Genomic DNA, 12756 nt, shown 5'->3' with positions numbered 1-12756 from the left:
CACACAATGGGGTGTGTCTTTACCCTTAGTATTCAACACGGTTAATCTCTAGCCCAGCATTGAGCTTACATGGGGAGGGTTGTTGTTGATAATGCAATGTACCTGAAGCCATATATATTACGTGACATACTGTAGAGAAAGAATGTGCGACACCCACTACCTCTTTGGATGGCTTTGTGAAGGAGGCTCCAGCCACTCTGGTCCACCATGTCCACGTCTGCTTTGTTGTTGACCAGCGTGGTGGCGATACTCTCCAGTTTACGAGACAGAGCCAGGTCCAGGGCCAAGTCGCCATTGTTGTCCAGTTCATTCAGCTTCCCAGGCAACTGGAGATGTGGAGAATACAACATGTATACATTTTTTTATAAAAACGGTCTAGTTGGCTTCTCAACACTGCTCTGTAAACGGATCCTTTCTCAGCACTCCAGCTGAGACTCCTTGTGAATACGGGGCTGGGTGATAAATCAAATGAATCTTTTAGCACGATGTTCCAAATGCCTGTATCGCAATACCTTTTCAGTCTCTTCTTCATCGCTCCTTGTGTGCTGTGTGTACCATGCACCTTCCCACTCGCACAAACACCAAGCCCCTCCCCCCGCCACTCGACAAAAGATCCCTTCTTCCTCTGTGACAACAAGCAGTTTCAACTCGCTATTTGCATTTGAGGTTTGGTCCAACAGAAATCGGTTGATTCCCCTTCTAATGATACCCTTTTATCTCGACTTCCAACATTTAGAACATAGCAGATCCTACTGAAACGGGAGAATTCATTTGGTTTTTTTATTCAACTAGGCAAGTCAGTGAAGAACTAATTCTTATTTACAATGACGGCCTACACCGGCCAAACCCGGACGACGCTGGGCCAATTGCGTGCCACTCAACGGGACTCCCAATCACGGCCGGTTGTGATACAGCCTGGAATCGAACCAGGGGGTCTGTAGTGACGCCTCAAGCACTGAGATGCAGTGCCTTAGACCGGTGCACCACACGGGAGCCCAATGAACATGATTGTGGAAAATTATGCTCAGTTTGTCACGCACTGCTTGCAGCATAACACATATTTATATAAGGAATTGGCATAGCAACTTGAGAAATGCTTATCTTCTTACCCAGGTAGGCCACTTGATTTCAACATCTAAACAAAGTGAACAGGCTGTTGTTCTAACAGTTGGAGGTTGGAGACATACAGGAGGGTGTGTTCATAACAATTCAACTGTTCTACTTTGTTAGCTAGCAAATAGATCCAAGTTGGCTAAACTCGAAATATAAAGATTAGCTGGCTACTCACTAGCATGTGGGCTTGTGCTTCAGAGATTGTTTATGAGACCTGTGTTAATGTTCTAGAATGCCTGCTACCAGAAGTTGGTCATTATTAATGTGCACTGCATTTTGCATGGTTTTGGTTATAGTAACAAAAATGGCATTTTCATAGACAGACTTGAAAGTCAGATCAGTGATTTTTGCAAAAAAAGCAGGTTAAACTGTTTTGATAAAATAATGAAATTATTAGTGAGTCTTTTGGTTGTGCAAGGCTTATATTTAGCCTAGGTATAATTTTACAAGCCCTGAAACTACTTGGGGGGTCTCCGAGGCAAACCTGTGAAGCTTTCACTCACCTGCGAGTCCATCTCAATGAGGTAGAGGAAGACCACGTCTTCCCTCTCGACTTTGATGGCTTTGTGAAGTGGGAAATCTGTTTTAGACTTGATCATCTTGTAGAGCAGCGGAGCACTCATAGTGCTGAAGTCCTCTTTCCTCAGGTCATCCTGTTGAGACAAAGGAGTTTATTTTATTTTTTAATATGAAAAATGCTCTGTCATCTGGGTCACAGAAATATAATTACTAGAACAGACATTCCCATTCAAGGTGGTCTTGAGGGGCTTTGTCCCTTCTAGAAATTCTATGATCTAAGTGGTGTTACAGTAAGACAGGAGGATGCGTGTCTTCAATATTTAATTTCTTTCCAGTTTCTTTTGTCTTTTTCCTCAGTCCAAACCTCTAATCAAAGCCTACGCCAGAGTAATACAAGTATAATGAAACAGCAGATTGAGGCTTCAGGAGCCACAGCAGTCAGTCACACAGCGTCAGCAGCAGCACTAACAGCAGTCAGCTGAAGAAAAATGACAAGTCATTTCCTCGGTCCTAGTCATTAACAGGACCTTGAGAATCACAGGATTCTGGCCGCCGAGCATGGGATTTATGAGGTTATAAGACGATGGGCTCCTTGACACAGAGAGAGAGAGATATAACTCAGGTCTGGGCTCAGGACTTAAAAGACATGGGATACACCCCACAGACTGGACACATGGAGACAGTCCAGGCGACCAGTTTCAGTGTTTCCCCTAGGATTTTTTTCAGCAGCGGTGGGCATGACCAATGGTGTGGTCGCCGACCAAACATTTGAGTCTGTCCTTAGACAAAATGTTGCTGTTTTAAAGCAAATGTTCTGTTCTACACATTTTGCCATAGGCAGAAAGAAAAGTTTACAGTTTTAAAGCAAGTTCGCTGCAATACGACATTTTGCCATTGCTTATGCCGTGTTCTTATGCTATCGGAATCACTTAAACAGAACAACAAAATCAATGGGGGCCCCATGCCATGACATTTTTGGAATTTTAGATTCTCCCTGACTGTCTAGTTAATTTTGGTGATCGTTAGTGCTCAAAGATGATCTTATTTAAATATATATTGCTCCATTATCTTTTCTATATACTTCCTATCCTGGTTTTAGTCGTTTAAGTTTACACTGAAAACATTTTACCATCCCAAATAAATAAATAAAAACACACACAGTGAAAAGTTTTAGAACACCTTCTCATTCAAGGGTTTTTCTTTATTTTTACTATTTTCTACATTGTAGAATAATAGTGAAGACATCAAAACTATGAAATAACATATGGAATCATGTAGTAACCAAAAACAAGTGTTAAAACAAATCAAAATATATTTTATATTTGAGATTCTTCAAATAGCCACCCTTTGCCTTGATGACAGCTTTGCACACTCTTGGCATTCTCATGAGGACCGCCACAGGAATGGAAGACCCAGAGTTACCTCTGCTGCAGAGGATAAGTTCATTAGAGTTACCAGCCTCAGAAATTACAGCCCAAATAAATGCATCACAGAGTTCAAGTAACAGACACATCTCAACATCAACTGTTCAGAGACTGTGTGAATCAGGCCTTCATGGTCTAATTGCTGCAAATAAACCACTACTAATGGACACTAATAAGAAGAGACTTGCTTGGGCCAAAAACACAAGCAATGGACATTAGACTGGTGGAAATCTGTCCTTTGGTCTGGAGTCCAAATTGGAGATTTTTGGTTTCAACCACTGTGTCTTTGTGAGACGCAGTGTGGGTGAACTGATGATCTCTGCATGTGTATTTCCCTCCGTAAAACATGGAGGTGGTATTATGGTGTGGAGGTGCTTTGCTGGTGACACTGTCTGATTTATTTAGAATTCAAGGCACACTTAACCAACATGGCTACCACAGCATTCTGCAGTGATACGCCATCCCATCTGGTTTGGGCTTCGTGGGACTATCATTTGTTTTTAAACAGGACAATGACCCAACACACCTTCAGTGCTACATCAGATGACCTGGCCTACACAATCACCCGACCTCAACCAAATTGAGATGGTTTGGGATGAGTCGGACCGCAGAGTGAAGGAAAAACAGCCAACAAGTGCTCAGCATATGTTGGAACTCCTTAAAGACTGTTGGAAAAGCATTCCAGGAGAAGCTGGTTGAGAGAATGCCAAGAGTGTGCAAAGCTGTCATCAAGGCAAAGGGTGGCTATTTGAAGAATCTCAAATATAAAATATTTTGATTTGTTTAACAGTTTTTTGGTTACTACATGATTCCATATGTGTTATTTTATAGTGTTGATGTCTTCACTATTATTCTACAATGTAGAAAATAGTAAAAATAAAGAAAAACCCTTGAATGAGTAGGTGTTCTAAAACTTTTGACCGGTAGTGTATATATATATATTTAAACAATTTTTTGAGAGAGAACATTTTTCATACAGTATCTTTTGTAGCGGCAGCAACGATTTGCTAAATAAATATAGGGGAATCACTGTGGTTGCTACGGGAAACTAAGTAGTGATACCATAGAGATTGAGCTGTTGAGTACAACTTGGCTGCTAGATTATTGACTGGATTCATTTTCATTTAAAAAGGACAGGTTACACATTATATTTCCGCAAATCTAACAAAGTAGAGAGATGATATTCCATCTAAAATCGGTCTTTAGGCAAAAGTTTATGAACAACAAATATTACACAGTTCTATTTTCGCAATTTGAATTACATTTATCAAAAACTCATACCAACAATACCTTGCGGCTTTGACGTCAAGAGAGGAACGGCCTGGTGGTGGCGGCAGTGCACCGTTTACTGGCATGCATGTTTGGTCGAAATGCGAGAAAAAAGTTGTACCGCTTCAGGCAGACTGGGTCAGGGGAACCCCTGGCCCTTCAGTCATAGTCGGGGCTCACTTTGCCCCAAACGTTTATGACGGCTTCCAACAGTGGAAGAGTGGATTCACCATGAAGCGGAGGCTAAAAACTGGTTCTGTGCCCACAGTATATGTAGGTTCCAAGTCCACTGACACCAACGGTGTTACAGCACCACAGGGCGGCTTCGGTGATGGCGCTGAATCGGGTAAGTAGGTACTAAAGTGCGCAAAATAGTTTTGTCATGTCATGTTGCTAGTAGATTATAAAAAAGTTAGATATACAGTTATCCAAGTGCACTGGGCCATGCAAAATTAATTGGCCCACTCACACGGATCTAGCATGGTGTTTGGTGATAGAATAAGCTAGCTAGCAAGCTAGCTACAACAACTACAACAACAGAATACTGCATGTTTTGCAGAAATGAATGGTCAAATACCAATCTGATTAATGTAATTGTTTATGTCTTTATTTTCGATGAACTGCTTGGTCATTATAGGCCGACATAACATGCAGGATATCATGGAAGGCGATGTTTGTTTTAGCAACTATACCTGGATTTACTACTGCTAGTGGTAGCACTTAGGTTAGCATGTGGCTAGCTATAGCTACCATCGGCCAACAGAGTTTTAGCCAGTTTGGTTATAAACGTTCAATGTCTACTATGACGGTAAAGGTTTATCTTGATTTTGTGTAACAGTACGAGAAATGTTGATGTGCTGAACTGCTAATAAGTGATGCGTTTATTGGATGCTAGTGGTTAGCTAGTAGGGGTAAGCTAGCAGGGGTGTAAAAGGGGCTATGCTAAAAGCCTGCACGCTGTATAAGCAAAAATTATTTTGCAATACAGAATAATTAAACTAGAGGATATGGTCAATGATAAATTGCCATTTTTCAATGTGCAAAGAATAGGACTCGTTCTTTACCGTCTTATGTGGACAGTGGCTTGCTTCACTCCTGCTCGTGTAGTGCTCCTCTTTACGTCACTTTACCGACATGACTTCGGTCAAATATAACTTTCTCCCAAAATACAAATGTAAAGTGATATGTCGCATTGGGACTTTTAGTTGGAAGGATGAAACAAATCAGAATGTTTTAACAGCAACCTAATTCTGCAATCTTCCCTTTAAGGTATTTCGAAACATATTTTTAGATGAGGTTAAGGAGAGTGAAGTATGTAACAGATCATCCAGATGGGAGCTAGAGAATAATCAATAGCACTGTAAATTGAGATGACAGTATAATGAGTGATGCATGATCAGGCCGAGCACTACTGGACATCATCTGAGATATGAAATGAACTGTGTATTGATTCAAGCCCCTTCAATCCCAGCCAGGACTTTCCGATAAACATGGAGACAGTCCTGTCCACAGTTGGACAGTCAGTGGAACAGTGGAGACTCACCCAGTGGCTGGCGATAATCTCTCCGCAGTAGTTCATGAGGGTGGTGGCGTCCAGCTCCTCAGCCGTCTGGTAGAACCGGATACAGTTCCTCACATTCACAGATGACATCACCCCTTTCTCACACCTGTTCCAAGAGAACAAAAGCAGTGTTTGAGAACACTGATGTCAATCAGAAATATTGGACAATGCATTTATAGCCACCCTAGAGGAAAGGAAAACACAAAGAGTACATGTGCCCTTAGGCAGTAAACACACACTTGGCTTTAGAACACCTTATAGCCCCCAGAGTGTGTGTATGTGAGTTTGAGATGACAGTCGGTAACCGATCCGTGACTAAGCAGAATTGATGCTCTCAAACACAGCCAATGTGTTTCAGCCCCTGCCTACCTTTCTCGGAGCAGCTGCAGCTGGAAGCGGTTGGCCAGCTTCATCAGGTCGATGAGGAAGGCATCGTTCTCACTGAGCTCCAGATCGTCTGTGTAGGCCCAGCGCAACATCGCCATGGCAACCTCCGGCTTGGCATCTGGAACACCCAGCATGGGAGAGACGGTTTTAACTACCCAGAGTGGAACGAAAGATAACTTAACTGAACTAAAGCTACACTATCAATGAACCGCTTTTAAATGCAGTTGTTGGAAGAAACCAAAACTGTGAACACAATGGACTCGAGGGTGGAGTCTTTGTTTTTGCTCAGCAAGTTCATGGCGTAACAAACCAAAATATGTGAGATTTTACTTCTGGGTTAACAGAGATTAAATTCTGGATTATAGTGACGTGAGTGTGACAGAAGGGAGGGTAGCTCACCAGACAGGTCCAGTTCGGAGGTGGAGGCCAGGTTGGCCAGGCTCCAGGCATCACTGCGAGCAGCCAGGACAAACTTGTGAGCGTTGAGCGTCGTCTCTCCAACAGTCACCTTCAGATCACTACAAACATGGCAACAACCACAACATAAGTGAGAAAGAATATATTCATAGCTAAAGTAACTAGGTAGGTATTGCGTAATTTCTCAGGATTTCTGTAGATATCTGTGAATCATAGAATCTAAGACCGGTTTGGTATAATCGATGGGGAAAAATGTATCCTTGGTGTCATTGACCAATGATATCACATCAAGTGCAATTATTTTCTTGTTCTCCACCTCAAGAAAACGAAGGAGCAAAAGCACAGTAGGTCTGAGTGGCGCAGTGGTCTAAGGCACTGCATCGCAACTAGAGATCCTGGTTCGAATCCAGGCTCTGTCGCAGCCGGCCGCGACCGGGAGACTCATGGGTGGCGCACAATTGGCCCAGCGTCGTCCAGGGTAGGGGAGGGAATGGCCGGCAGGGATGTAGCTCAGTTGATAGAGCATGGCGTTTGCAACGCCAGGGTTGTGGGTTTGATTCCCACGGGGGGCCAGTATAAAAAAAAAATATATATATATGTATTCACTAACTGTAAGTCGCTCTGGATAAGAGCGTCTGCTAAATGACTAAAATGTAAAATGTAAATGTCTTCTTACCTGGTGTGACCATGGGAGTATGTCACTGCATACATCACACACTACATGCCACCCCCCCCACTCACACACACACACACACAAATACACACCTCCCCTCCACACCACTACCCTCACCTGTACTGGTCCTGCTGGTAGAGCTCGGACACGATGTCCAGCAGGCGGCTGATGAAGGTGTCTTCTGACCCGGCTACGGAGGCCTTGGTGGAGCCCTGGCCAGAGGCCTGAGCAGCCAGCACGGCACAGCGCCTCTCTGTGTCAGCCAGCTTCTGCTGCATCTTCACATACTCCTGCCTCAGCAGGGCTAGGTGCTTCTGCAGCTTGGCCACCTCCTCTGTCCCAGAGAGAGTAAAGAGATAACTGCATGCTTTCCCGACGAGGCATAGTGGGAGGACCACACACCATGTCATTGCGTGACTACAAGTTTATTTCGATATGACGGTTATTATATCAATATTTGCGCATAAAGGAGTTTCCGTCACCATTTCTCCCATAATGAGCTGGGATGATAAATATAAAATTATTGATATCGATCAAACCAATAATTTATCAGACATTTTACTGATATCGATGCACACTGTATACTTATTGTTCAATTTATAGTTATTGTGAAATTTCAGTCGATTTATTGGGATATGGATTTATGTCCATATCACCTAGCTCTAGTCTATAGGCTCTGACATGAGGTTGGAATGAAATATTTCTGGGGATTACAGTTCCCTGTAGCTCAGTTGGTAGAGCATGGTGCTTGCAACACCAGGGTTGTGGGTTCGTTTCCCACGGGGGGCCAGTATGAAACTGTATGCACTCACTAACTGGATAAGAGTGTCTGCTAAATGACTAAAATGTAAATGTAAAATAATACATTATACAGACAAAAACATCTCACCATGTCGACCAAACAAATTATCTGTCGGCATTTATTTTAAAAAATTGCAAAACCTCCTGTTTCCATCACAGCGGTTGTGATTTATTTTATATGGTATGACATTACTCGCATAATAACTGGATGGAGACTTGGGTATTTTTTTCTTGCCAAAGTAACCCTAATCGAGGTTGTATTGTTTAAAGGAGGCCTAGTATTTTGCAAGGCAGCTTCCTGTCTGGATATAGGCTATGGATATTTCACATTAGGGCTTACTACGCATCTGAGCCCACTCAGCCCAGGATTGCACTTAACTTCCCTCTCCCATTTCCTTCCCTTTTCGCCCTAAATTTTGAGTGAAGACAGAATGCTGAGGCAGCACATAACTTTTCCCTCCCATGGGTCAGAGGGTAAGGCTAACTCTAGCTTACTGGCTATAGTCATGGGCGGCTGCCAGTACCACCTGATCAACGACCACAGGAAAGGCTCACTGATGCAATAGCAAGATAGGCTGAGCTGTTTAACAAAAAAACGTTTCAGAGCCACAATCTGAATGCATGCATTACCCCAGTGCTACTCATACTTGTCACACTTCATTCATAATGTTCCATTCGTTTTGAAAAGAGGATATGAATGCCATTTTTTGTTGCATGTTTTAAGCTTATTACCTTCAACTCAGCCCTTTTAGACATCTTTAGAATAAGCTTTACAGGAGCAATACAACTATAGCCTTCTCCAAGTGTACACAGCACTTGGGACTTCAATGGACGAGAGACAAGCTTATGAAATCTAACGTTAGCTGGTGAAAAATGATTGGTGGCTTAGCATGACAAAAAAAGAAATACTGAACAAAATCAATCCATGCAACAGTTGTAGGCAGCACAAACACTAGCAGAGTTTACTCAACTCCACGACATGGAAGATATCCATATAACAGGGATCTCTAAACTAGAGATACACAAACACCTGCTAGTGTAGCATTATAATTGATTTAGAGTAGTTAGTTAGCATGTACTGTAGGCCTACTGTATATGCACTCTCAGGCTGCCACACAGCAGAATGAGCAAAAAATAAATAAACTGGCGGTAGTCACATTAATCAAAACATGACCACTGTACTGACACCGCTGTGTCAAAGCAGGTAAATTAGTTACATTTATCTTCAGTCGAGATTAATTGGCATGTATCCCACAAACTCATAAAATCTAGGCAGCTACCCTTTCAGCTAACTAGCTACAATAAAAACAAAAGCGTTCAATAATGCAACACCAATTTTGCATTTGGTTACAATGTTTAATTTAGCTGAGTAACTAACCTTACCTAGCCCGCTAGTTAGCTACATTGTAACGTTATTCTCGACATAAAATGACTCCTCCTAAGAGGTCGATTTGCACAGTTAGTTTTAACTACAATATCGACAAAAAAGCTAACGTTTTCTTACTGATAGCAAATTAAGAAGTGTATAATCACTTTCCTTATGCATTCTGCGTCAGCACATTCGGCTTTCTTTAGCTATATACCAATCCAGTTAATTACGTTCAAGCACCCTGCGAATTAAAGAAGTGTCTAGCTAAACTAGTATAGATGGATAGCTGCCTTCTCCGCCCAACCCACACCAGACCACCTTACAAGCTAGCTAAGGTTTCCACTAGATAGTACAACCACAAAGTCAAAATTGGCTATATCGTAAAAATTCATGAAAACTAAATGTAGTTTTTTGGTCTTCATTTAGGGTTAGGCATAAGGTTAGCAGTGAGGTGAAATTTAAAATAGCATTTTAAGAAGATACATTGTAGAAAAGGGCGGGGTGTATGACTTTGTGGCTGTAGTAACTAGTGACGACCCACTAGCTAGCTGCAAGTTAAAATTAGCCGCTAACTACACAAGATGAAAAAGAGACAGTCGTTTATCTTTTATAACATTGCAAATTAAATCAAATCTCGTATAGTCATTCAGCGATTCCTGTAATACATTTAATCCGCATCTAACTAGCTAATAAAGAAAGGGCGTAAACATACACATACCTTCCGCCATGTTGGTTCCGTGGCTTTTGGTTTTCTGGTTTTCTGGTTTTCTGGTTTTCTAGTTTCTTCTTCTTCTTCTTCTTCTTTGGTATAATGGGGTTCGCAACAAGTATATGTGCATTCCGCCACTTACTGTGCGGGTGGATAATAAAGATCCCCAAAATTAAATCATGCAGTTGGTTTTCTATCGCGAGATGACAAAGCAGAAAGTGGGCGGTGAAAGTAAATTCTCACTCAACATTTTCTTCTTCTTACAATGTGTATTGGAGGATCGAAACCGTTAGGGGTGTACACCGCCACCTACTGTACTGGAGTGTGAAGCCTGTTACTTCCCCCCTATTCATCCATTTATTTTTTCTTTTACACCCCCTTTTTCTCCCCAATTTCGATATTGTCTCATCACTCCAACGGGCTCGGGAGGTGAAGGTCGAGTCATGCGTCCACCGAAACATGACTCGCCAAACCGCGCTTCTTAACACCCGCCTGCTTAACCCGGAAGCCAGCCACACCAATGTGTCACAGGAAACACCGTTCAACTGACGACCGACGTCAGCCTGCAGGTGCTAGGCCCTCCACAAGGACCCAGCTAGCAATGAGGAATCGGCCCTCTTTCGGGGGGCCAGAACTGATTGAATCGGCCCGGAATCAGGTGTCGGACTCGGCCCGGAAACAAAATTAATGACTGCCCAGAATGGGCCCAAGTACATCGGGCCGTTTCCGTCTACCAGAATTCAGCCGACTTTGCTGGCATCTTACCAGAATCCCCCCAGAAGCGTCCCGATGCAATTTTTAATAAATGTATACAGAATTACCCGATTTAGTCATTTTAAATATTACTATTATACATACAAATTATACCCATCAACAAAGTTTTGAATGCTGATCAATTGCCTTGCACAAAGTATCAAAATACTAAAATACTACTTAAACAGCAAAGACTCTTCAACATTTTTATTTAAATGTTAATTTTATTTCTTGATCACAGAAACAATGAGAAGTAGTTGATTTTGTCTATTTAAGCTTTCTTTCTATTTAAGCTCTGGTAGGCATTCACTTTTCTCCATCACTCCTCCAAGGTCTGGTCACTTCTCACTCGCTCTCTCTTTTTTCTCCCTCCATCTCTGTCAGGGGCTAGCTGCATCCATCGTTTTATGTATCTTTCTATCTCCACATCAGGAACTTCAGAATAGCTGCAACGCACAGCACCTTTGTAAATATCAGAAAGAGAGAAAATAGAACACTTATTGAAATACTCCCTGAAATGTGTGTGCATTGGGTATATGTTCTGAAATTGTTAGATATTACTTGTTAGATATTACTGCACTGTCGGAGCTAGCACAAGCATTTCGCTACACCCGCAATAACATCTGCTAAACACGTGTATGTGACAAATAAAATTTGATTTGATTTGGAATATGACTCATAGTTTCTGCAACTCCCCTATCCATACAAAATAGTTTTATCAATGGCTTTTTGTTAAATATTTCCAGTTCATTATATTCTTCCTGCCTTGAAAACTGTGTTGTAATAATGAACTTCTCTGCTGACAATCAAATCGACATGCTGGCCTGTTTTATTTAATTAATCACTTCTGTGACATTATGCCTCTCTGTCCCATGCAGTGGCCTTGAAAGCAAACTTACCCATAACAACACTTTTTAAGGCAAGAGGTTCAAAAGCCTGTTTCCCATTGGCCCCTCTCCAATTCATTTTCATGGCCAGGCCACTTGTAAGGAGTTTTGAGAGGATTCTCCACACATTCTCCTTGGTGGTCATCCCTCCAGACAGTCCCAAATATATGGTCTGAAAAACAAAAACTTGTATATGATGAATATAATACTAATTTGAAGAAAGCTGGAATGGTACTCTGGGTCAGATTATGGCTTGGTTGATTACTTTTCAGCAATACATGTAATGATATAATGATATTTTGTCACATCAGGTTTTTTTTAAAGTCTTGATCTTAAAGTTGGCCCTCAATTCTCCTCAAGTCTTCCAGCGAGGACATTGGAAGTCGAAGGTCTGTCAAATCTGGAACCTCATCCAGGGTTGATCTGTTCGCCTGGAGCTTTTGCAGCTGCAGCAAAATCAGCTTTTGCTGTTGCTTAATTATTTCTATGGAGGTTAAGTTCTCACAAAGAATTGCTGCAAAAATACAAAACAGAACACAGTTGTGTTTTATCCCTCACATTCTTTCAGTATTTAAAGTTATAAAGGATAATAAAGATAAATGTAAACAACATAATCAACGCAATCACATTATAGATCAGGGGTGAGCAACTTTGATGTTGGTGGGGGCCACAATATGTACCTTACATGTAACATTTATGATAACACACTGGCTGCTGCTGTTGTTGAATGTTTGGCTCAATCCTTGTTGGCCTATCAGAATTCCCAGGTGTCTCTCTTCTGTCTTCTGGAGGTCTGATAACTGGTGCAGGTGGCAAACCCTTAGAGGAGTTTGACTGGCCCTTGCGTGGAAACTTTTCCTTTGGCTCCTCATCC

At 41.9% G+C, this 12756-nt stretch overlaps 1 protein-coding gene across 2 annotated transcripts in view; it reads right to left on the bottom strand.

Annotated features, from left to right (window-relative positions):
• The window catches only part of LOC121574084 (rabankyrin-5), a 39202-nt gene extending 28783 nt beyond the window's left edge, over positions 1 to 10419 (bottom strand). The window contains exons 1-7 of one of the 2 annotated variants that reach the window (XM_041886675.2): positions 10252 to 10419; positions 7481 to 7697; positions 6673 to 6791; positions 6256 to 6391; positions 5869 to 5992; positions 1617 to 1766; positions 161 to 326 (exon numbers count right to left, since the gene is read on the bottom strand). In XM_041886675.2, the coding sequence (XP_041742609.1) occupies positions 161 to 326; positions 1617 to 1766; positions 5869 to 5992; positions 6256 to 6391; positions 6673 to 6791; positions 7481 to 7697; positions 10252 to 10261 (922 nt within the window). In that variant the 5' untranslated portion in view covers positions 10262 to 10419. The remainder of the gene's footprint in view (positions 1 to 160; positions 327 to 1616; positions 1767 to 5868; positions 5993 to 6255; positions 6392 to 6672; positions 6792 to 7480; positions 7698 to 10251) is intronic. The other variant, XM_041886673.2, reaches the window with a different exon arrangement.
• Between the last annotated feature and the right edge of the window lie 2337 nt (positions 10420 to 12756).

Source organism: Coregonus clupeaformis, chromosome 9 (genome assembly GCF_020615455.1).
Source record: "Coregonus clupeaformis isolate EN_2021a chromosome 9, ASM2061545v1, whole genome shotgun sequence".
Taxonomy (NCBI): domain Eukaryota; kingdom Metazoa; phylum Chordata; class Actinopteri; order Salmoniformes; family Salmonidae; genus Coregonus; species Coregonus clupeaformis.
This window is presented reverse-complemented; position numbering and strand designations above follow the sequence as displayed.